Source organism: Parasteatoda tepidariorum, chromosome 9 (genome assembly GCF_982258835.1).
Source record: "Parasteatoda tepidariorum strain Cologne lab strain chromosome 9, Ptep-v5.0, whole genome shotgun sequence".
In the NCBI taxonomy this organism is placed as follows: domain Eukaryota; kingdom Metazoa; phylum Arthropoda; class Arachnida; order Araneae; family Theridiidae; genus Parasteatoda; species Parasteatoda tepidariorum.
In genome coordinates this window covers 50,773,182-50,799,175 of record NC_141763.1, presented here as the reverse complement: position 1 = coordinate 50,799,175, position 25,994 = coordinate 50,773,182, and the positions used below count along the sequence as shown (strand labels likewise).

The window sequence follows — 25,994 nt, the reverse complement described above, 5'->3', positions numbered from 1 at the left end:
AAAAAAAAGTAATCTATTTTTAGTTTTAAGCCTAAACTTCTAAATATTTTATGGAAGAAAGAAAATGGTTTTAAACATAATTCCATACTTCTGGACAATTTCTTTATTTTTAGATATTAAATTAATAGAATAATAGTAATTGTGTAATTTCAGTTGAACTATTAGCTGTTTTACTACTTTTGATTCCATGACATGCTGGCCTTAAAAATTAGACCTGTCTCTTGGAATTTTGTTGACCATTATCCCCTTTTTACTATTTTGTATGTCACATATCTCTGTGATAAGTTGCAGTGATTTAGGGTGCATAGCAATTTTAAAAAGTACTTAAAGGTGCTTTTTTTTAAGCACTTAGAGGTGCTTTTTTTTATTCAGGATTTCTAAAAAGCACTTAATTTGCTATTTTTTAAACAGAGATATTTTTGCTGCTTGGATTGTCGTTCTAAATTACAAAAAAAGCATGATTTTCGCAATTGTCTCTGCAATATTTACTAGTTATTTTATCTAGATTATGTAAAGTTTTTGAAAATGTTTGTGAATTTTATTGATTTTATGTTTATAAATCAAGAATTTTTAATGATAAAAAAAATTTCTTTATTGCTATACAGATCCTAATTAAAAAATTTTTTTAGAAAGTGATTAAAATATTTTTTGAGTGCTTAAAAAGTACTTAAACGGGGCTTATTTTTTGTTGAAAATTCTTGCTACACATCTTCTGATAAAAAAAAAATAGATTATGTCGTATTTTATAATATTGTTCAAAAAATAATTTTTGATAACTGTTTAGGTGGTGCTGGAAGTGCAAGAAAGGAAGTTATAAGGAATAAGATTCGTGCCATTGGGAAAATGGCTCGCGTCTTTTCAGTTTTGCGGTCAGTGTTAGCTCTTTTATTTGCTTTTTTCTATGAATCTTTACGTTATTGAATTTCATACTACAGCTAATTCATAGTAGCTGTAACAGTAAGTTATTATTTTTTTTAGAGAGGAGAGTGAAAGCGTACTTCAACTTAAAGGCCTCACACCTGCTGGCACATTGCCAAGAGGAGCCCTTTCAGGCGGTAGTGAGACTTTGCAGAACGGTAAGTAGGATGAAGATTTATTATTAGTGAAATTTTTTGATAAAGGATTTTTTTTGCAGTCTCTTTTATTAATACTTTACTTATTCTTTGCTGTTACACTTTGAGTCTGAGTTGTATTGTCTATTCTACGCTATTGCAGGGATGAGATTTTTCTGCTTTATAGCGGATTTCAGCTTTTTTCACTTTTATCTCTTGTATTTCAGCTTTATTATCAAAAATTCAGATTTTTCTAAAAATTTCACTTTTTTTTTATAAGCATTCCGCTTTTTCTGAAAATTCACCGATTTTCAAAGAGTAACAGAAAATTCAAACTACATAGTTACCAATCCTTTCTCATTTTTACTTATTTTGGCTATTTTCTCCCCTTTTACTCCAGGGTTCCCGCGGCCTTGAAAAGTACTTGAATTTCATTTTTATTTTCAAGGGCCCCTAGAAGTACTTGAAAATGATGTTAGATCCTTGAAAATTTCAAAATGACCTTGAAAAGTATCGAAAACTCAGGAAAACAGCTCTATTTCCAGTATTTCTATGTTTAACTTTTTGACGCGCGTAAGTGTGAGAGAATGACTTCCCCGTCTTTCAGATGATGACACGTATTGTTTGATTTTAGGATTTTATGTACGTTTGGCTGATTTTAGGAATTTTAAATATTGGGAACTGCGCCAGATTCTCACAAAGTCTCGATTCTTATTCAGGCGATTTTAATATCAATCATCGATTTTCGTATTAGACTTATTTAAAAATTATGTGTTGCAGGGATGAAAGACTTCCACCAAAAAGCGGAAATCCGCTTTTTTCCCCCTATTTTGAAAATTTCCGACCATGCTCCCAAAACTAAAATTTTTGGGAAGTCCTATTGGAGAAACCCAATTCCCGAACGACAGTCGGGTTACCGCGACTTCTGCTATAGAGTGGAAAGGAGTCTAAGCGTTTCGATACGAGCGCCGATATTTGATTTTTTTTTTTTTTTTTTGTTTGGCTGATTTTTGGATTTTTAAATACTAGGAACTGCACCGGAATTTGCTAAAATCGCGATTTTTAATCAAACGATTTTAATATCAATCATCGATTTTTGTATTTAACTGATTTAAAAATTACGTGTTGCAATTTTTTACGCGATTTAAAAATCGTACTAGCAATTCCTATTCACTCAATTTCAAAATCCAATATCGCGATTTGTATTTAAGCGTTTTTAAAACCCAATATCGCGATTTGTATTCTCGTGAGTTTAAAATCCAACGTCGCGATTCGTATTCACGCATTTTTAAATCCAACTTTGCGATTCGTTATCACGCAGTTGTAATATCAGATATCGTTTTTCGTATTTGTACGCTATTTAAAAATTACTCACTGCGATTCGTATTCACGTGATCTAAAAATTATGCATCGTGATTCTTATTTCCGCGATTTAAAAATTCAATATCGCAATTTGTATTTTTGTGTGTTTAAAATCCAACAGCGTGATTCGTAATCACGGGATTTTAAAATCCAATATCGTGATTCATATTCACGCGATTTTAAAATCCAACAGCACGATTCATATTCACGCGATTTTAAATCCAATATCGTGATTCATATTCACGCGATTTTAAAATCCAAAATCGCGATTCATATTCACGCGATTTTAAAATCCAATATCGTGATTCATATTCATGCGATTTTAAAATTCAATATCGCGATTCATATTCACGCGATTTTAAAATCTAATATCGTGATTCATATTCACGCGATTTTAAAATCCAATATCGTGATTCATATTCACGCGATTTTAAAATCCAATATCGCGATTCATATTCACGCGGTTTTATAATCCAACAGCATGATTCACATTCGCGCAATTTTAAAATCCAAAATCGCGATTCATATTCACGCGATTTTAAAATCCAACAGCACGATTCATATTCACGCGATTTTAAAATCCAATTTCGTGATTCATATTCACGCGATTTTGAAATCCAAAATCGCGATTCATATTCATGCAATTTTATAATCCAATATCAAGATTTATATTCACACGATTTTAGAACCCAATATCGCGATTCTTGAAGAAGTAGAAGTAAGCTTTCTCTTGAATTAGTTACTGTAAAGATGTGATATATTTTTCATTAGTGAGTAATTTAATAGTCGCGCCTTCCTATAATTGCTTAATTTTTTTTAATATAGTGGTCAAAATTTTAAAATTATATTTAAGAAAAATTTAAAGTTAACTGTCTAAATGCTTCTGCCACTTTAAATATTGAATAAATATCTCCCAGCATAGTTAAAAGTTGCTTTTATAAATCTCAGTATCATATAGAGCACTCTCCCCCCCTCCTCCTAGTGACCTGCGTTGTAAAAGTTCAGCTTTTTTTATTTTTGTCCACTTTAATGCCTGGTGTTGCAATTCGTTTTCGCGTGATTCAAAAATCGTACTCGCAATTCCCATTAAAGCAATTTAAAAATCTAATATCGCAATTTGTACTTAAGCGTTTTTTTAGCGCACTTAGTTTTTCCGCGAGTTTAAAATCCAATGTCGCTATTCGTATTCACGCATTTTGCGATATCAAACATTGATTTTCGTATTTATACTCGATTTGAAAACTACTCGTTGCAATTCATATTCACGTGACCATGTCAAGTGCGTATGATCGATGCTACTGAAAAAAAGTTAATTCAAGTACGAGTGGTTAATTAAAAAAGTCAGTGACCAAAATTGTTACTAAGAATCTATCAGAAGGTATTGAGGTGAAAGTTGGCAACTGTTTCAATTTAAAATGGTTGACTGGTAATAAATTTAAAATGATAATCAAGCCGCAACATCCAATAATTGATTAATTTTCTTAAATAGAAAAGTGGTCGAAATTTCAAAATTATATTTAAGAACAATTTAAATTTCACTGTCTAAATGCTTCTGCCACTTTAAATATTAAATAAAAGTCTCCCGGCAGAGTTGTTTTTAAATATCTAATTGATATCACAGTATTATATAGAACATTCCCCCTACCCCGTCTTCTGCCCGAATCTTTGCTTATTCAGACTTTGTATACCTAGCTTAAAATGAGCTTTAATGCAAAATTCAAACCTGACGTTTTTATGCATCATGAATTTTATTCTCGACATGATGCCAATCACCCTTGCTTTTTATATATATATATATATATATATATATATATACTTAGATCACTTTCCGAAATCAAGAGAGAGCAATGTAAGTCTTATTTTTCAGTACTGCTATTATCGACTAACATTTATCGTCAAAACATTTTAGTTTAAAATGTTAAATTTTATCTATCTAGTTGTCTATCTTTAACTAAAATTTAAGTCCTTGAGAATTTTATAATAAGTCTTAAAAAGTCCTTGAAAAGTACTTGAATTTTATTTTTATAGTAGAGCATGAACCCTGTACTCGCAGCAGATAAGATTTTCCGAATTTTTTACCCGTACTCCAGATAGATCCGATTTTTGTGACAAGCCGTTTAGAGGTCCCAGGCCTGGAATCTGCTAATATCTCGATTCTTATTCACAAGATTTTAATATCAAACATAGCTTTTCATATTTGCGTGTTGCGATTCTTATTCACGCGATTTGAATATTGTACGCTGCGATTCTTATTTACGAGATTTAAAAATCCGATATTGTGATTCGTATTTACGCCTTTTTAAAAACCTATGTAGCGATTCGTATACACGCAAGTTTAAAATTCAAGGTCTTGATTTGCTCATGCGGTTTATAATATCAAACATTGATTTTCGTACTTATACGTGATTTTAAAATAAGCCGTTTGGATTCACATTTACGCATTCTAAAAATTACGCATCATAATTCTTATTTATGCAATCTAAAAATTGCGCATCATGATTCGTATTTACGCGATCTAAAAATTATGAATAGTGATTTGTATTTACACGTTTTAAAAGTTCTATATCCCAGTTTGTATTTTCTCATTTTCAAAATCGTATATCTAGTTTCATATCCATGTGAGTTCAAAATCCATAATTGTTATTCATATTCACGCAATTTTAAGATCAACTATCGCGATTCTAGTAAGAAGTAATTTTTTTTTTAATTACTTACTATAAAGGTGACTGCTTTTCTAATGACGATTATTAGTATATGTAAGTGTTACAACATCAGAGAAACTGGAAGGGAATATATTCAAAACTTACATTCTATGCTTGCAAAGAAGAAAAAATAGGATTTGTCACAAGATGTTTGAAGATGGACTAACGACTAAATATAGCAAACATAAAAGATATAGCAAACAAAAGCAATCACTTAAAAAGGGATTTAATTTAATTATTATTATTTTTTTTGGAAAAAGAGTTAATTAACTCATCATCAAAATTTTATTTATAATTGCTGTTATTTATACTATAAAATGCAAAATTCTTATCAAATAAAAAGCAATTATTTAAACAGTTGCTGATAGTCATGTAATTTTTCAAACTAAAATAGCAATTTTTGTATGTTAAGGAGTTGCTATATATTTCTACTTCCCTGTTATTGATATGTTTCAAAGGCTCTAGTTAGATTAGACTATAATATGAACATAATAATTCGATCCATTGTTAAAGTTTTTTTTTCCCAATATAATTTAAAAAGTAATATTACTGATATATTTGCTATAAATCACATAACAGTATTTATTAAAAGAAATGAAATATTAATGTATATTCTCAGTAGTTTTAATTTGCTAAACCAAGCAGTTTTTTAAGTAGTAATTGTCACTTATGTGAACTGAGGAAAAATATAATTTCCAGCTTTATTTTTTCAATTGGTAATTTTTATTTTCACTAAATGTTAAATATCAATGTAATCATTTATATAATGATAGATTAGTACACTTTTATATGTCAACACATTATTTATTACCTTAAACCAGACCTGCCAACTCTCCTGCTTTTAGCAGGAGTCTCCTGCTTTTGCCTCAAATCTTCGCCCTCAGGTCTTCAGGGTGTTTTCTCCTGCTTTTTTCTATTTAGTGCAAGATAGAGGGAAAAAACAAAAATTTGTGCAATTTCCTTCCCAACTTGTGCTTCAGATCATGCTCGGCATTTATTTAGAAAAGTTTTGCCCCATAGCAACATCACTAAAAATTACGGTGAGTGTGAACCAAAACAGCAGCAATAACCAATGAAATGGCAAAATCAGAGATATCTTGGACACCATTAGGCAAAATGTTTTTTCACTTTCTATAGATGCCAGTTTTTTTTTTTTAAATAATGCTAAATCAGCAACATCTGCAGTTTTAAAACAGTAGCAGATAAAAAAAAAATTACGAAATACATTTATAAAGTATTGTATTCATTATTGACATATTTTGTTAGTTTTTGGACTTCTTCCTAAATTTGAAAAAATAAAAAGATATGTTTTAATATAATTCTATACAACCTTATATTTTATAGTAAGAACACGTATCTTTATTAGTCAGTGTCAGAATCTTATTGTGGTCTATTTTGTGTAATGTAAATAATATATTTTGAAATAAACTTCTTGTAGGAAGTGTGAATCAGGTTTAATTTTCAATATTGTGCTATGTCGTGATACAGAAAGAGTCTCCTGCTTTTTTATTTTCTAAGGTTGGCAGGTCTGCCTTAAACTGTCTGGAGTTTATTATTAAAGGGTTGCGCTTGCATAAAATTTACTATCATGGAAATTCAGCTTTTTTGCCTTTTGGCTAATCTCATCGTGGCTCATTGAGTTTCATGAGCAAGTGTCACACTAAATGACTTTCTTCTTTTCAAGAACTTGAAGTTATTTTTTACTGACAAAAAGTCCAAAATGACGGTGCTCAGATCCATTACTCAATGGTTCCAAAAGCAGCAAACATTTATCCTCTTTATGATACCTGAACAGTGGTGATACTTGTGTTGGAAAACCATTTTGACCTTGTAGTTCATTATTTAGGCCTTAGCCTCTTAATGAGGCTTTTTTTTTCTTATAAGTAATATTAAAGTATTTTTGGGCCTGTGATTGATTTATAAAAATAAATTACTTTTTACATTAAAATTTTTTTGGTGGTGGAATTTTCAAATATTTACCCAATGTAAATAATAGGCCATAAACTCAAACTTCCGCGTTTATAATTACCCGAATTTATGAATTCTGTGCATAAATAAACTTGATGAGAAATGATTAAAAAAAAACATGTTACACTCGAGAGAAAATGGCTGCCCAGTGTTGGCCTCTTTTCTATACCTTTATTGTTACCAGACAGTTATAGCCAGACAAATCGTAAGTGGGAAAGTAGCTACCCATTGACATTTAAAAATTAATGAATATTGTGAGATGTATACTTTCCATGTCCTTATCTTCTCTTTATTTGGCACTACAGCCCTGGGCGGGCCTTAACCTGCCGCACAATGTTTCTCCAGACTTTCCAGTTGGAGAGCTTTAAAGTTTTCAAATCTATCCAAGATATCCATCCACCTTTTCTTTGGTTTGCCTATTGCACATGGGCTTCCAATGCAAGATCTTTACCACTCGGTTGTCAGGTGATCTCTCAATGTGACCAAGCCATGAAAGCGTCTCTGCATTGATGAATTTTACATTATTTCTATGCTTGATAGATAAGAGCTTCCAGTCCATCATTAGTTCTTATTCTCCGAGTTGTATTGCTCCAATAAGCCCATGTCCTTATAAAGGTTCTAAATGAGTGTTTGCTTTTTTTCATTGTCATTGTTAAACTTGCTTTCTGGTTTACTTATGTATGTTTATCTTTGCGTAAACGTGCAGCATTTCCCTATGATAATATACTGTTATGTTTTATTTGCAGCTTTAGCTGGATTCTCCCCTCATCGTAAAATAGCCAACTTTGAAGAAGCAAAAGGCCTAGATAAAATTAATGAGCGTATGCCACCCCGGAAAGATGCCCTTTCATCTCCAGGTGACGAGTCTGCTTACTCATTAAGCCGCTCTTCCACTTCGCCCAATAAATCTTGAAAACATTATTAATTCAGAAAATACTAATTGCAGTTGCATTGTTGTAAATGTCTTATGTGTGTGTGTGTGTGATTCTGCGGGTCTGCCATGCCTCTAATGCCGCCCACCTTGTTGAGAGCCCACAATCTTTCAGATTCTATAATTTTTTTTAAACAACCTACCTGTTGGCATTGCAAGGCTTTTCAGAAGTTTTTCTAATCATGAGTGAATTTTTCATTTAAGTTCTCAGAGTGCATTTACTTGTATCTAAAAGTTTATATATATTTTGTGTCTTTCTTTTCTTTCTTTTTTTTATACTTAAAAGAGTTGAGTTTAATATAGTTGATGTTAGTTTAGGTATTTTTGCCTGGATTTTTACAGAATTTTTAGTATAAAATGATTAGTTTGATATTTGGAAATTTGACTTTTAGACTTGAAAGTCATTTTGTTATAAGTTATTTGGAGATTGTTTATAGGCTAATGTCAATGCTAAAATTTTTGAATAGTTTCAGGAATTATTACCCATACCCCCACTAACCCCCTCACTTTTTACACTTGACTTGAAGATATCAAAAAAATTCTATTTTTCTCTAAACTCTATTAAATGAGTCACTGTTTTATAAATCTTAATCTCTGATTTATATGAGTATTTTTTTAAATTAGTGGTTCTTTACATCAATTTGTACCATTCTTTGAACAATAAGTAATTTCGTACAAAATTAAACAATAATTTTTAAAAACTAAACCAAAAAATTTTATAAATCTTGAAATATTAGTTTCATATTTAGAACAGTGCTATAATACTGAATAGTTATTTTTTTAAACTTATAAGTTAGAACAGATGACTTTCAGATTTCGTGCAATTATGATTTTTTTTTAAAAAATATGTTTTGTTGATGCTGTAAAATGTATGCTTGCAAATTTGTTGAATTTTTAAGCGTCTTAGTAATTAAGTTTGATTGAAAACATTGTTTATAATTCAATTTTTTATAATATCTATTAAGTATTTTTTTTTTGTTCTGTTTACCATTATATAATGTATTTATTTACTGAAAAATTGTTTCAAACTTTGAGTTTCACAGAACTTAACCCATTTTAAGCCAAGAATAAAAGTTTTATAAAATGGGCTATTTTCTTTTAAATATGCTTAAATTACTTTCATTAATGCACTGAAGAAGTTTTGTGCGTGAAAAATAATACTTTATTTAAGCAATGAAATGGTGCATAAATGGTAATAAAATGCATAATGGTAAATAAAATGGTCATTTTATTTATAGAACTTGCACTTTTAATCAATAATACAAACATGTTTACTCTAAAGTGGAAAAATTATACATTTTCAAAAAGTCTAATTTGTCAAAAAAATGTTTCAAATTTAAAAAAACTACAGTATTCAAAAAATTTCTTAACAGAAAATATTTACTTCAGTTGAATTAGTAATATTTTGACGATGTCTTCAGAACCCTTAAAAATAATTGAAAAATAAACTTAGTGAAAAATATGCATCATAGATAAAATAAAAATATTGGGTTTACACTCCTTTGGCTGAAAATGGGTTAAAATCATTTTACAAATGAAAATATAATTCAAAAACTCTAAAGTATGTTTAATAATGTATTTTAATCAAAATTAATTTAAATCTACTTCGCTGGCTCATACAGATCATTTAAATGCAGTAAAAATTTTCCGATTCTGACTTTTCACTTTATTTTTTCATTCTCTCCCATCTTTAAAATTACAATTCTGTTAACCTGATATCGTAGTAGATAAAAGAAGAAGTTAGATTTAGATTTCAAACAAAACTTTTTTGTACCCAGTGTATCTTTTTTTTTTTTACTTCTGTTTCCAAGTTAATTAATGGGGTTTTTTTACAGTTAAATTTGCTGTTTCTTTTAACTGGTGTTTGTCTACAATTATTTTAGTAATTCAAAAATTAATACAATTTCTCGCAGAATAGCTGATGATTGTACTAACTTACAAATTATCAATCTTAATGAATTTTAAAAATACTTTTATTGAAAAAGGTATTTTTGTTGTTTTTTGCAAGTTGAAATACGAACACTAATTTCAAAACTTGAATATAATCTTGTTACCAAAATGTTGTTCAATTCGTCTTTACAAAGTTTTTTATATATCCATAAGAACACTTGTTATTTTTACATCTGAGTGACAAATTAACTACTGAAGTCCTGTTAAAGTAAAAATTTTGCTTAATGCAGTTACTAATGTAGTATAAGATAAAAATAATTTCTTTGACATATCATATTTCTTTAATGCTCACTTCTAAAAAAAGTTTTATAAAATTTTTTGGGTGGTTGTAGCAATTCAGCATATATTTATATGAACTATCTTATTCTCATTTTACCTAATACTTAACTGTATAAATCTTTATTACAAATTACTTTGTTAGAATTTTATGCAATTACATATCAATTACAAAGTTCTGTGTAATTACATATAAAATAATAATTTTCAGGAAAAAAATATTTAATACAATTATGAATGAAACCTTTATTTCTATATGAGTATTTTTGTAAATGTAACCCTTGAGAAAACTTATGTAATTTGCAATTGGGATTGGCATTGTTTAATCTCTGTAGCATACTTATTGAACTTACTTTCTTCTTTAAATACCAAAATTTATCAGGGTTGAAATTTAAAGTAAATAAAATAAATTTGTCACTGGCCCAAATGACTAGCAACTAAAAGTTTTTACTAGTTAGTATACATTTACACAAATCCAATTACATGTCTCTATTAGATTGTTTGTTTGTTTTTTTAAAAAGGAAAAGTTAATGGTAATTTAAACGCAAAATCAGATACAACAAATGTGTATCAATAACCATTTTTTTTATGCTATTTTGTGACAAAATCACAGACCTTAAACCAAAAACCGAAACAGCCTACTATCCTTTACATTGATTATTGGTGCAGGGGACCACTAATAATTTTTTTTATTGTTGTCCAATTCCATATTTTAGTGATTTCGCATCAAGAGACCATTAATTTCAAGCCCTGCTTATATTCAAGACTACTATCTTTTTCTATAATTAATTAAATTTATGTATATTTTTGTTCCATTCGCAATTTTGCAACTTAGTGACTGATAATGAATACAAAATTCTAAGGATATCTGCAATGGCAATAGTTAATAATTGCCATAACAGTTACAGTTGTTGACAGTGACAACATTTGTTAAATTGCAATTGTTAGCACTTTTTCTACCATCATCTTTTATTTTGAAATTTAAAAGAAAAAAATGATCGTAATATTGCTTAAAAGAATAAGAGAACTAAATTGCAGTGCATTGAGCACAAAATAATGCTTGGAAGATCTCTTTTGAAACTAAACTTTTTCTATTGCCCCTTTATTTTCTGAAAATCTCTTAAATCCCTCAATTTTGAAATTTAAAAATTTTATCTCAAGAGCCACTAAGTTAAAACAATACTTTCCGAAACTTTTTCTTTCAGCGTGTAACTTATTGAAATAGATTAGTAATTTCAATACACACACAGTAATTACTATCAAATTATTAATATATTTTTTAAGAATAGAAAAAAAAATGTACATTTGATTGTCATATGAATTAAGCGTGGCTGATAAGGAGAGAAAAAAAAAACTATATTTTAAACAGCGCAATATTTAATGAATGTGAGTTGAGCTATTATTTTTATTGTTATTTTTTAATGTGTTCCTTGGGATTTAAACCAAAATATGTGTGTGTTACTTTATTGCAATGAGTGCACTTATCTAAGAACTGTATTTCATATCTCCTGGAAGAACATTTTGCTTTTGTACCTTGTATGTCTTTATTATATCTTTTTGAAGAGTAGAACTCGTACTGTATATCAACAGATTCAAACATGTGCAATATATTACAGAAGCTATAATAGATTCTATGTATTTTCTTGCTTACAGGATTCAAACTGTTGTAGTTAGATTCTTGTGGTTAAACATTTCAGCACTTTTATAGATTATGAAGATTTAAATGCAGCATATTCTATAGAATAACCAATTTCCTTTGTCTCATAATATATAAGATAAAATATATATATCAACTGCCATCTCAATGTACGATGTTTTACATAATTTCTCTCGGCTGGAAGACGTACTTTTTTTATTAATATCACTAACCGTGTATTTTTATTATTGTATTTTGTCCATGTAGTATGTTCAGTACATGCAAGTAGAGACAGATAATGCATCTTAGATTATTTAACCCTGGTCTTGGTTTTAGGGGGTGATATGACTTTCTGTTAAATAGTAGATTGAATTTCATAATAAATTGAATAATTGTAAAAAATGTTGTGTGCATAGATCATAGTTCTGGTTTATTCATAAAATAAGAAAAACCTTTAATTAAGTGAATGCAGTTTTTTGAATTATTAATAGTTACATAAGAATGTATAATAAAGTCCATATGCCTTTGATTTAAGCACTTTAATTTGAACAAAACAACAATTTTAAGCAGATTTTCTTAAGTCTTAAAAAATTCAAATTTATCTTTAATTCTTCAGCAAATACAATATTTTATACCTATTAAGGGTGATAAAAGAATGACTAATAATCTCTGTTTTAATTTTTTTAGCAATTTGTAAATATAAAATTTATTAGTGTCTCTAAAATATTCCGATTTTAAATGTTAATTAGAAATTGTTAGAAATTAGAATAGAAAGTTAAAAATATCTTTGAACGTAACAATATCCTTTTTTAATTTTGCTGAAACTTAATTAAAATTAACTGTTGCTTAATGAATATTTTTTTGTCTACAATATATTCAGTTCTATTATTTTTGTTTGGCTCTTAATCTGAAATTTGATTCCGTTCTTTGAAATTACTACTATTTTAAGCAACTTGCTTTTTTTTCTTCATAAAATTTTATAGTATACTCTATCAATGTTTCATTTCAAACTAGCATTGCATTTGAGGGATTTTTTTTTTATTTATATTTAACCAAAATTTTATTGATTTGCTGAATTTAATTGCATTTAAATGTTTTCTTATATGTTTTATGGGAAAAAAAATTTTACTGCAATTTAAAATCTGTAACATATTTCCTTTAATGTTAACTCATATTGCTCAATTTTTTTTATAACATTTTGTGTGTTTTTTTTTTTATTTAAAATGATTTTAACAGTAACTTAAAGTGTTTTTTTTTTTTTTTTTTTTTTTTTGTATTAAGTCCTGTTTTGTTTTAAAATATCCAATTAGAATGCTGCTTTATGAAGCTCTAATATATACCATGCCAGGGTTAAAATTAAAATTTATTTGAATAGCTCTTCGCAATTTAATTTCTAAATTTAATCTTTTTTAATTAAATTGCTTAGCAATTATAATTACTGCTATAAGACAATCGCTATTTTCTATGAAACAATTTCTGCTCTATAGTTGAAATTACATAAAATTACTACTGCATTTTATTTTGAAATTATTATCCTGAGATTTTATTTTCTTAGTTAAGGCATCTATTATCATTTGCCATTAGTACAAATAGAAGTCACTAGATACTTCAAACATTCTTATCAATTTCATAACTTGTTGTTATCACATTTCTATAAAAAGGTAGCACAGTTTTAAATTAACTTCAAATCAGCAAATTTATGAATTCTTTTAGAGATTTTTTTTAACTGTATTTTTGCTCTGCAAGTAAATTAAAGTATTAATTATGTAAGTATTCCTGTATATACATTATAGGGTTTGTTTTTCTTTTATTGGTATTTTATGTAAAATTTATATTTATGTTATGAGTATATTATGATTTCTATCGATTTGATATTGAAAATGTTAGTTATTTTGTAAATACAACAATCAATGAAACCAATAGTGTGCTTTGTTCAATGTTCATGAAAACAATACATTGATAACATAAAAGCCATTTCATTATTAGTTATAGTTAGATTCAACAACAAATAATGAAATGGTTATAATGGTTTGATTACTTGTTACATTAGAACATTATATTTTAAGAAACTTAAAAAATTAAACATACTATTTAAAGACTGTATTTGTTAGATTGTACCAGTTATTAACTGTTATATCTAATTGTTATTTTGTCAATCAATACTGGTGTTATTATTTTTTTTAAAATAATTTATGTTTAAAAAATGTTAAAAATATTGGTTTCACTTCTTTGATCTTTGTTATTAATCTCCTCGAATATTAGAATTTTTCAGATTATTTATTTTAAAAAATTGCATTTCTACTTTGAAATAGCAATTAGAATATAAAGAAATTTTCTATGTTGCACAATATTTGTGTGTGAATCTAAAATTGTTTTTATCTGCCAAAATCATTTTTGAAAATTTAACCAGATTTATTGATTAATAGTTCTTAGTCAATTTTTTGTTGTTGTTGTGTGTGTTTTATCTATTTATATAAGTTTTGTTTTTTTTTTCTTCAAATTTTATAAATATTGTTAATTTTTCTTGAGTTTATTCACAGATAGCATACTATATAGAAAAAGCATTCTAAGGATTTTTTTTATTTGCTTATTTGGAAAAACCATTTTACCCACTTAAAATTTCAGGTTAAACATTTGCATTTTTTTGAAAAAGTTTTGATTTAACTCTACAGAAATGCCATCTTTCTAAAGCTTTCGGTATATATATATATATATATATATATATATATATATATATATATATATATATATATATATATATATATATATATATATATATATATATATATATATAATAATAATAATAAATTTAATATAGAAACAGTTTTTTTTATTTTATTCTCCATTTTGAGATTGTCATTTACTAAATTTAGCCTTGTCATTTTTCAGCAAAATTTAATGTTTTCATTCTGTTGATTTTAAAAAAATTAGAGTAATCCCATACTGTCTTATGAAGTGTTTAAAGTCAAAAATAGGGTGGTTTTGCTGGTTCAATTTTGATTAATATCATTTTTCCTGTTATAAAATAATCTTTATGATACAGCAATGTTGATGAAATCATAATTCATATTTTTAACTAACCATTAAATTTGAAATTAAGGATTTTATGTTAGTTCAATTTTATGATATAAAATTTTATTTGGGTATGTATTCTAAAGTCTGATAATTTAATTTAAGCTTCAAGTTTGATAAACTTTGCAATCATTGAAATGTAGGCATTTTTTTAAAAAGAACCTCTGAAATTATTATAAACAAATATTACATTTGTTAACTACAAAAAGAGCTTTGTAAAGTTGGCATTATTGTGTATATGAAATATTATTTTACAATTACATCTGCAGTTTATTATTTATTTTTATGTTATTTAATAAGTTTAATTATTACTTCAGTAGTATAGTAATTTTTTTCTCCCGCAATGAATGGAATGACCAAGTATTTATGATTTTACTTGTCTGTATAGTATATATTTATGTGAAGTATATTTATTCACTTGTGTGTGTATATACATGTGAAGTAGTTTAAATTTATTTTATGGTCTGTAAGTGTTCATTTGTGTTTATTATTTTTTAATTATTATAAACTTGTTTATTATTAATCTAGTTTCTATTTTTATCTGAAATTTTTTGTTATATATACAGTTGTATATTTTTTAGATGAGTTGTTATGTATAAGATTATTTGGAATTATTGTGCTTTTATTTCTAAATTTTAGACTATGACTCTGATGGTTGTGTTTTTATAATTTTTTTTTATTCAATTTAAATGGGGGAATTCTTTTCAATGCATTTATGTGCAACTTCAACTTTTGATTGTCTTGTTTGAATGTATTTTGTGTGCAATATTATCAGTTAAAAAAATAACTTATTATAAGTTGTGTTCTTTTTTTATATTTTTTTAAAATTTTCCAAAATTTAATTTACTTTTGTTGCATGTTTTACTTCTTCCCTCTGGAATTCGTAGCAATTGGTGATTTACACTTGTTTTAAGTATAAATGTTCTTCCGATTTTTGATCAGAAACATATTTACCATCATCAGGTAGCAGTGTTGTGTATAGCATCATTTTTGGGCTATAAATTATTAAAAATCTTTAGAATTTGGAACAACATCAAAATAGGTTTTTCCGCTTATGATATTCAAAACTGGCTGTATTTTTAAGCTATTTATCATGTACTAAATATTATCATTAAGGGCATGTTTACTATTAAAATTTTTTTTTTTTTTTTTTTTTTTTTTAAGCTTTTCAAATTTTGATATTTATTTTAACTAATAGCTTTATAAAGCTCTTCATATTATATTTTTATTTAATTTACAAAAACTTTGTACCTTAAATTAGTTAAAGTTGAAAAATAGTGAAATCAATTTCAGCATATTTCATTTATTGACTTAGGTGGTATAACATAAGAAAAAATTCACTGTTTAATATTATTTTAATTTTTCTCCAAAATATAAAATCAGATAATAAGAATCTCATAAAAAAAGACACATTTTTTTAGCATTTATTTGTATTTTTAAATAGCTGATGCATGAAAGATGGACTTAAAAATATGATATGTTGTGAATTTTGCAGATGTTTAGCTATGCACTTAAGTTTTAGAAACATATAATTAAAATCATTGTTTTAATTCCTATGTAGTCAGATGTGAAAAAACCACAAAGAATGACAAAACAAATGTTCGTAACATTTATTTCTATTTCTGCATAATTGTTGGGAAAAAATTCCCATTTTTCTTTATTTCTTTTTCATTTTTTTTAAAAACAAGATGGAATGTGAAATTGATGCATTTTTAGTTTTATAAAATTTTACATATCCACATTTAGGTTTTGGGTGTACATTGAGGTAATATAACAATTCTTTAATTTTTTATTCAACTATTAAATCAGTTAATAAAAATAGCATAAACATAAGACAAAACAATTAATTATAATATATTAATTAAATATCATTTAGTTCTATTTATATTGCTATTTTTCTTTTCATTTAAAATAAAGATGGACTTTGAATTTGATACATTTTTAGTTTTATAAAATTTTAAATACATTTAGGCTTTTAATATATATTAAGATAATATATTTATGTTAATTTTTCCTCAAACTATTAAATCAGTTAATAAGAATGACATAAATATGAGACAAAACAAATATTTTTAGTATTTCTATCTTTGCATAGCTGACAAAAATCATGTTTGTTTTTTTTTCTTCTTTTTTATAAAGACAAAAGATGGATTTAAAATTTGATATATTTTCAGTAATATAAAAAAAAGAAACCAAACTTATATACTGAAATATTTTTTTACTTGTAATTTTACAATTATGTATGATGGCATATAAGGAGAAAAAAAAAGATATTTTTTTCTGTTATGCGCCACAAATAAAAATACTTTTTCACATTTAACTTCAATTTACTAGAATTATTTTTAGTGCATGAATTGTATCATAAAAAATTTGGACCTTTGTCTTCTTTTTTCTATCTTGTGTAATAATCTGCTAAAAGCAGCCTTGTGAATCACATGCAAGAGTATAAATGGTGTCTTGTAAAGCTTTGCTAATTTTACATGTTCTTTATCAAAAACTTTTGGATGTTAAATGGATTTAGGTGTACTAGCACAACATCAATTTCCAGTGTTATTAAAATTTTAAATACCGTTGAACATTTTTCCAATTTTGAACTTTTTGAGAATGTAATAATTTAGAAAGCATCTTTATAACGTAATGAACTTGTTGTATAATATTTACCCATGTGTCATCAGAATTACTATATCTATCTAAGCTGTGAATAATGAAAATGTTGATATCAAAAATATGAAATGGGATTTTATTACATTCACTGATATATCTTTAGTAGATATTAAATATGGCGTGTATATTCTTGTGCTGAAAATTTAAGAAAAATATTGAGTTATAATATAATTATTTTATATGTAGTTAGTTGCTTTTATTGTAAACTTAACCTGCCAGATTTGTAGAATCTCTAAATTAATTGTTGAAATGTGGTTCTTCATCTAATTCTTTAATTATGCTTTGAAAAACTAATAGCTGCGAACCTTAAAATTAATGATGCTAAATGATTTTCCACTAAAACCTTCATTTGTGGAGTAGTTGCTGGGAAATAAGTCATTTAATTCAGTGATTAAAATGTGAGGCTGGTTAATTGATGCCTTACTAATGAGTTGAATTTGTTAGTTAAATGTATGCTTAATCTAGAATTGTTATGAAATTAAACCATATAAATGTTTCTAATTTTTTTTTAATACTGAAATAAATTCCAATAAATTTTTATGCATACTTGTTTACATAAAACAATTAAAACATTTTATTTGTTGCTTATTGTAAGCAGATTTTTATTAAACTATTTTAATCAGAAATTATATAATTGAGTAATTTTTTTTTAGCCTTAATTATCATTCAATTTGTCACGCACAGTTCTTAAGTTCAATATTTTGTTTTCACAGACTAAAAATTTACCAATCGTGAATATTATTTTATAAAAAAAATTCATTTAATTAAGAATCTGTCAATATGACATTGCTCTTTTGACGTTGATTACTTTAAAAATATTTTGTTGATATTAAAATCAAATCGCCGTATAAAAGTTTGTTGGAACCATGTACACATTTTTTTTAATTCATGTTTGACTGTTATATTGTAGAAGTATTTTCTGATTTAAGTTTTTTTTTTATGTGTATCTCTTCAAAACATTGTTTATAAAAGTATATTAATTTGTTACAAAAAATTAAGCATGATACTGTTTCTAAAAGTTAGTAAATACCGACTGACGGCAGCTACCAAGTCTGATTCTTCTTTTAAGTCTGTATGCTTAAAAAAAAATCCCTTTTTGATAAAGTCATTTATTTTATGTTGTTTAAATAATTCCCTTTTAACACCTTTACTGACACCGGTGATATTCAAAAAGCCTTTATTATGGCAGTGAAGGTATTAAATAGAGTAGAACTCCAATTATTCAGGTTAATTGAGACCAGGCCTAATACGAATCATCATATAATTCAGGAAGGTAAAGTTTCTTAAAACATTTTAATGTAACTGTTACAAAAATAATACTTTTGTACCATGCTTTTTTGCTGCATGTCATTAGCGATATTTTATCACCACTTTAATTGACAAATGTTTTTGCCTTAATTACCCGTTACTCGATTATCCAAATAATTGGAGTGCTGCTGTGTGTATAGTAATTCCTCTTTAAGTACTTACTAGAAGGGTTTTTGATCCAAGTCCTTTTTATTCCCATCATTGTTTTGCCCTTATTGTTTGTTTTTTGACCTTTTGTGACATTGGCAGGTCTAGTAACACGCACGGTGAAGTGAAATGTTTAAAAATTGCTTATCAAATACTCTGGATACCATATATAAATACTCCATTTTGTGTCTGCTACTCTAGAATAGAAAAAAAAAAGAAGTCAGCCTATTCTTGTGAGTGTTTTAACTAAGAGCCTGGTTTGATTCCTGTTCTCTATCATTCACATTCGATGAATGGCATTAAAACATTCATCTCTCTTCTTGATCTGTGATCCAGCATTTGATAAAACCTCAAGTCATTATGTGTTAAACCACTTACAACATTTTTCTGACTTTAAAAAAAAACATGTGGTGCATCTAGATTTAAAGAGGAAAGGAAACAGAATGGTGGGAAAAGAAAGAATGATGTGCCATATGTGTATCACAAGGCGTTCTCTACACATAAATCAGATTTTTACTCTTATTATAACTCTAAGTGTTCTGGTCTGCTTCTAAGCATTTTGATCTGTGAGTATGGTGTAAAGTTTCTGTCTAAGGTATTTTAAAATGCTGTAGAAAAAAAAAGTATCTCTTGCTCATGATGAAGTGTGTCAATAGAATAAAATAAAAAATATTATGTCTGTTTATTAGTTGTAGTCCCTTTTCCTTATTGAGTTGGTTTATTTAAATCTCTACCGATTTTATTAAATTTTACAGTTTATTTAATTTAATTTTTAATTAATTAATTTAATTAGTTTAATTTTTTATTAAATTTTTTTTATCGGTTGTCCTGAAAATGGCTGATGATTGGAGAATCAATTACAAGAAAACAAAAGAAGATAAAAATATATGCTTAGGAAATGAGAATATATATTCTTGCAAAGTTTAAAAATTAGTTACTAAGTTTGTCAACAGATGGAGTTGATGACTTGCAAAACTGTAAAACAATATTATGTTACACATTCCAACTGAAATTTCGGCATCTGTTAATTTTGTCTTCATTGCTGGTGCAAATGGTGGTTATTTTGAAGACATGTTTTATTGTATTTTTAGTAGGCACCATCTGTTGGCAAAATTAATAACTACTTTTAAAACTTGTTGCGAATAAGCTCTCTGGTGTCTTAAGCAGCTCACAGTAAACCATGCACTTTCAGTTTTTTTATTGAATCAGTATTTTCTTCAGTATGATAATTTGGAAAAGCAATTAAAGGAAAGTAGAAGAAGATAAAAATGTATACTCGAATATATATTCTCACCAAGTTTCAAAATTAGTTTACTAAGTTCGTCAACAAATGAACGCTCGATACGTTGTTGACTTGCAAAACTGTAAAATAATTTTTATGTTAAACATTGCAACTGAAATTTTGGTATTTGCATCTCTTAATTTTTTCCTCATTTCTGGTTCAAATGGTGGTTATTTTGAAAACATGTTTTATAGTATTTTTAGCGAGTGCCATCTGTTGACAAACTTGTTAGCTAATTTTAAAACTTGGTAAAAATATGTTCTCTGGTGTCTTAAGCAGCACACAGTAAACCATGCACTTTCAGTTTTTTTATTGATTTTTGAATTGCTAATCAAAAAACGACAGACTTTCTGAAGTTTTTTCACATTTTGTCGTTATAAAGACAACTGAATTTATTCCGTACTAATTAGAAAAGTATACACAATATACATATTGATCAAAGTCATTGCCATAATTAAAATTGGTAAAATGACAATTGGATTGCAGTTCTCCCAATAAAGAATATTGTCAGATCATTAACATAATAGCTTGTTTTAAAACTCTAAAATTAATTTTCTATATTTTTGCTATAATGCATTTACATTAATTTGCCTATTTTATAGGTTTAATACTAAAATGCACAAGTGATTATGATTTGTATAGTTTACTTTATGTACATAGTGTTTTTATGAAGGCTTTTATTTTATAACTGTTTTTATCAAGTTGTATGAAATTTTACTTTTACATAGAAAAAATACATGAATATATGTTATTTCGTTATGAGAAATTGCATGCCAGCTTTTAATTAACACATTCACAGAAAGTTAGACAGTTGAGCATTTTTTGTGCTTGTAAATATTTTTGTGAATACATGTTAATCTGCATTTGTCACAATCTAACATTCGCTGCTACATGTTTGCATTAATTTTTAATTTCTTTGATACATGTATTAAAAAGTATTTAAGATTTCGTTAAACGTTCTGAATAGTTTATGTTGTGCCCTGTGTTGAGTGTTAGTTTTTTAATTTTTTATTAATGATTACCGTGTACCACTTTCAATGAATGAGTTATTCAAATGCAATATAATTAAGCAACATCACAGTTGGGTCAACATATTTATTTTCATGACATAAAATATTTTATAAATCTATAGTTAAAATCGAGTTTTGAAACGTTTCTATAAATTTTTTTGAACACATGCAGTATTTAACAAACTTTTGATAATATGCTTTTGTATTATCTGAGAAATTATGCTGCAATATATATGATATGATATATTTTAAGCAGCAAAACAAAAAAATGTCTTTGCAACATCTGCAGAAATCATGAAGACTAGAAACAAACACTTCATGCTGTAAAACAACATCTGTAGGGAAAAAAAATTATGAATTAATTTTTAAAAGTTATTGATGTATTCAAAAGAAACAATTAATAATTATAGTATGGTTTACATAACACAATAATGTGGAAACACAAATATATATTATATATTTTATGTTGAAATAAAATGTTATATCCAATATATATATATATGCATGCAGGGTGTTTTGTAATCACCACTCTTAATATATATTTCTTAAATACCTTGTCAGTTATGGAGTCAACAAAAATATTAATATTAGGACTTGTGAATCAACATTTGAGCAAGTAAAAAAATTTTTTCGATAAAGTTAAGAATCATAAATGAGATTAAAATTAAAAACATCAAAACCTGTTGATTTTCTGAAATTATGGAGAGGAAGCGGTTGGAGATCATAGAAATCACATTCAAATGCCATGCAACGAACGAACTGGTTTTAGTTTTATTAGTCCTCTTTTTCTCATATAGTAGTTTTTTTTTTCCTTGTCATATTTCGATACTTTTTTTTTGTTTGTCAGATTTCGATACATTTAAATTTTCTCCTTGAATCTTACAACTTAATTTTAGCCAAAATATTTAAGGAGAAGATTATTTTTGAAGTAAATAATATTTCAGTTAAAAAATATATGTCCATTAAAATAACGTGAGCTGCGTTCGTTCCGTGGTTAAAGGCACTGATTACCTTATCGTTGTGAAGGACTGGGGTTCGATCCTTAGTGGCAGCTCGAAGCCCGCCAATCTTCAGATCGATGCGTATTAGTCTGCCTGGGAAGTAAGGGCGGCTTGTGTGTAATCCTGCCCCCATTGCTGTCTTCGGGCCCGTTGGTTATGAAATTGTGGAGCCTTAACCCCCGGCCCACAACAGATAGTTGTGAGATTGCTTTACTTTTAATAAAATGATGTTAGTGAAGTTATTCCAGCTCGGTGATTCATATTTAAATTTATAGATTCTAAAACTTACAAGCCTCTCATATCCTTTCAACATAATTTCCAGGGAACGTTCCGAATTGTCCTGTTCTTAATGAAGTTCCTACATACCAACCATCATCGCATTTTTCCATCACATAGACAGTATCGCCCTCTTTTAATTCTAACTCGTCATCATTTTGTGGTTTGTAAGTGTACAATGATCGGTAGCTAAAAAAAGGAAAAAGGGATCATTTTTAAGCAATGCTTTAGATGCAAAATTTTAACTTAGCTTACTATAAACAGAACAATTAGTAAACATTGCAAGTTATTATTTTTTTTTGCAGGTTTCAATTATTTTGCTTCGAAAGTAAAATTAAAAATAAACTCAAAAAAAATCCCTTAATTTTTTCTTTATTCCTAACATATGCCTCGTTAATTAGAAGACCATGAACTTCATAAAAAAAATACTGTGTACTTCATAAAAAAAAATACCAACTGAAAGAATGTTTTTATGAAGTAAATTTGCTACAACCTTATCATGAGCTCAAGTATTCATGAAATAATTTCACTAACAATCCTCTGCGATAGTGCCGATCTTCTGTGATGACGCCTTAAAGATTCGTAATCGAAATCTTTATTAAAAGTGTAAAATTTATAATAAGCAAGGTTTAAAAACTATTTTTTAAAGCAGTACTTTTCAAGCTTGGAGGGAAATTGTATCGCAATATTTGAGAGAAAGATTTTGTGGAGTATACTTGGTGGTGTAAATGAAAACAATAACTGGAGAAGGAAATTTAACTTTGAACTGTACAAGAGATTTATAAACAACCTGATATTGTTAAATACATAAAAATGAGATGGATGGCCCACGTGATTCGAATGAGTGATGACAATACAATAAAAAAAGATACTGCTTTTTAGACCCACTGGAACAAGAAAGCGGAGAAGGCCGCGATTGAGATGGACTGACTCAGTGGAGTCTGATTTTCTTGCAATTAATGAAAAGAATTGGAGATCAAAGATAAATCGGAAGTCGTCATGGCGAAATCTTCAGAGGAAGGCATTGGCTCACATCGGGCTGTCTGGCCAACTATGATGATGATGACTAAATGAAGTAACTTTTCAATGAGCTCAAGTGAAAATAAAAAAACCAACCTCATACTCTCACTCAATTCAAATTTTTGCGAGGATGATTTGATTTTTTACGTTGTTTCGGCACTAAATTATACCTTTTAAAATAATTCATATTTATTAGCGTGAAAAAAAACTCTAAATTTTTGCAAGGTTTAACTCTTTGACGCAGATGGGATATGGGTGTATCTTTTACAGATTTTTTTTCTGAAGCTCTAGTTATCAGAAAAAATATATTTTGGTATTTTTTAATAATGAAAAACAGTTTAGTTACTAAACAAATCTGTTAAATTATTAAAATTATATTTGTAATAAAATCTAAAAAAAGTAGTTTAAAAAGAGAATTTTTTTTCATTTGTATTCAAGCATTTATCAATAATTGATTTTGTAATTTAATGAAATTTCGATGATGAATAACTGTTTCTCTTAGATCCAAATAACTACAAATTTGAAAAATTATTGATTGGAAGTGAGCTAAAATTGGAAGATTTTACCCTTAATGCAGAAAAAGACACCGGCGTTTTATGCAGTATTTTATAACCATAAATTATTAAAATGCTAAATATAATATTTTTTGACTTAAAATAATGAAAGAATGTGTTTATCATAATGTTTAATAAAAATATGCTCAATAAAAATTCTGCATCAAAGGGTTAAACATTAATTAGCTTTCCACAGACAAAATGAATAAGAAAAATCATACAATTAAATTAAGAGGGTTGTATTTTAAGTAAGGGCCGTTTCGTTGTATAAACTAATTGATGACGCGTGCGTTGCAACGAGTTCTTGTGTCGTGTCCCAGCATTCCTTAGGAACAACTGTGCTCAGTTGCAGCTGTGTACGGTCAGTTCTGTATCCTTAAAATGCTCAAATTTAACGAATCGCCGCCACGCACGAGACACTGTCAGTGATGCGTTTTCAGCCGACAAAAAACCTGTCTACTGCATTAATTCACTAGCAGATTTGTGAAGTAGCAAAATTCACTGCCAGGTTTACAGGGAATTTTTTCTACTCTATGACAATGACTCTCTCAGCAGCTCAGATCCTAGCTTTATTGAACTCTTTTGGTTGGGAAGTTTTGGACCATCCCTCCCTATAGTCCAGACCTTGTACTGAGTGATTTTCTTCATCTTCTCCGATATTTCAAACATCATTTTGGCTGCAATCAGTACAACAATGACTAATACGTGACCTCTTTGATAACGGAGCAGGCGGCAAATTTGTATGAAGAGGGTATTCTAAATCTAGTTATAAAATATGATAAGCGTTTAAACAAATTTGGCAGCTTTGCAAAAGAGAAACGTATGAAGAATCTGAAAATAAATTTGTTACTTGAAAATTTACTTTCATTTGGTTTTATTTTCAAACGGCCCTTACTTAAAAAAAAAAAAAAAAAAAAAAAAAAAAAAAAAAAAACAGCAACAACCCTCATACTTTTAAAATGCAACTGAAGACATTTTTGGTTCAGGCTTAAGTAATCATTATTTTTGAAAAAATGTATGACTGATGATATCTACTTACGGTATAGGTTCATTGTAAGTATCTATATGGAGGGTTTGGGTGAGAGAAGATTTGCCATCTAGTTTGTCTAGTTTGAGAGTAGGCTGAAAGTAATAAAATATGAAACAATAAGTATTTTCAATGCTATTTGAAAATCGCGAAACAAATTAATTAATTTCACAACTGGAAAGAAAAGGATTTTAATTACTTTTTCCTGATTTGGCCTGAGTCCGGTATTGAATGTTGGGCCTTCATTAGATTTTGGTGGTGATCCATTAATAATAGGACTGCTAAAAACATACATTTTAATTTTTATTGATATTAAGTACTGGGATTGTTTTTATTATATATTTTTTTAAAAAGTCAATCAATATGCACGATGCTCTATAATGATCACCCGTAACATGTATTTTTAGCATACTTATAAACAAGTTTGCACATTAGAGGTCGTAAATTGATATTTAAGATAGAAAAAATTAAAGCGCTAACAAAAACTAAAGAATCACTGCTGAGGAAGGGGAGACTGAAAGTATGTTATATTGCCAGGGGAAACAGAGTAATTGAATGGCGATTATTAGATATGACTTAATATTTCGTCAGACAAACTGGTTTTGTTGATGGACAGACTTCAAAAGCGTTTTTTTTTTTTTTTTCGTCCTCGCTTAAATATTAATAGACGTCAAATGTGCATACTTTTTTGCTTTCACTATTATTTTGAAAATTTATCTTAAAGATGATAGTTTTGGAACATTTTGTGCATAATAA

General features: G+C 27.6%; 2 protein-coding genes across 19 annotated transcripts in view; one reads left to right on the top strand and one right to left on the bottom strand.

Annotated features, from left to right (window-relative positions):
* Positions 1–10,761, top strand: part of LOC107447630 (serine/threonine-protein phosphatase 2B catalytic subunit 3) — a 33,269-nt gene extending 22,508 nt beyond the window's left edge. The window contains exons 11-13 of the mRNA XM_016062587.5: positions 785–869; positions 979–1,076; positions 7,831–10,761. Coding sequence (XP_015918073.1) covers positions 785–869; positions 979–1,076; positions 7,831–7,997 — 350 coding nt within the window. The 3' untranslated portion in view covers positions 7,998–10,761. The remainder of the gene's footprint in view (positions 1–784; positions 870–978; positions 1,077–7,830) is intronic.
* A 10,669-nt stretch (positions 10,762–21,430) lies between these two features.
* LOC107447618 (uncharacterized) overlaps positions 21,431–25,994 on the bottom strand; it is a 156,763-nt gene continuing 152,199 nt past the window's right edge. For 12 of the 18 annotated variants that reach the window (XM_043039530.3, XM_043039528.3, XM_087151779.1 and 9 more), the window contains 4 exons: positions 25,438–25,519; positions 25,251–25,333; positions 22,651–22,826; positions 21,431–21,695 (listed from right to left, as the gene is read on the bottom strand). In XM_043039530.3, coding sequence (XP_042895464.1) covers positions 22,658–22,826; positions 25,251–25,333; positions 25,438–25,519 — 334 coding nt within the window. In that variant the 3' untranslated portion in view covers positions 21,431–21,695; positions 22,651–22,657. The remainder of the gene's footprint in view (positions 21,696–22,650; positions 22,827–25,250; positions 25,334–25,437; positions 25,520–25,994) is intronic. The other 6 variants (XM_071186532.2, XM_043039529.3, XM_087151781.1 and 3 more) reach the window with 1 other exon arrangement.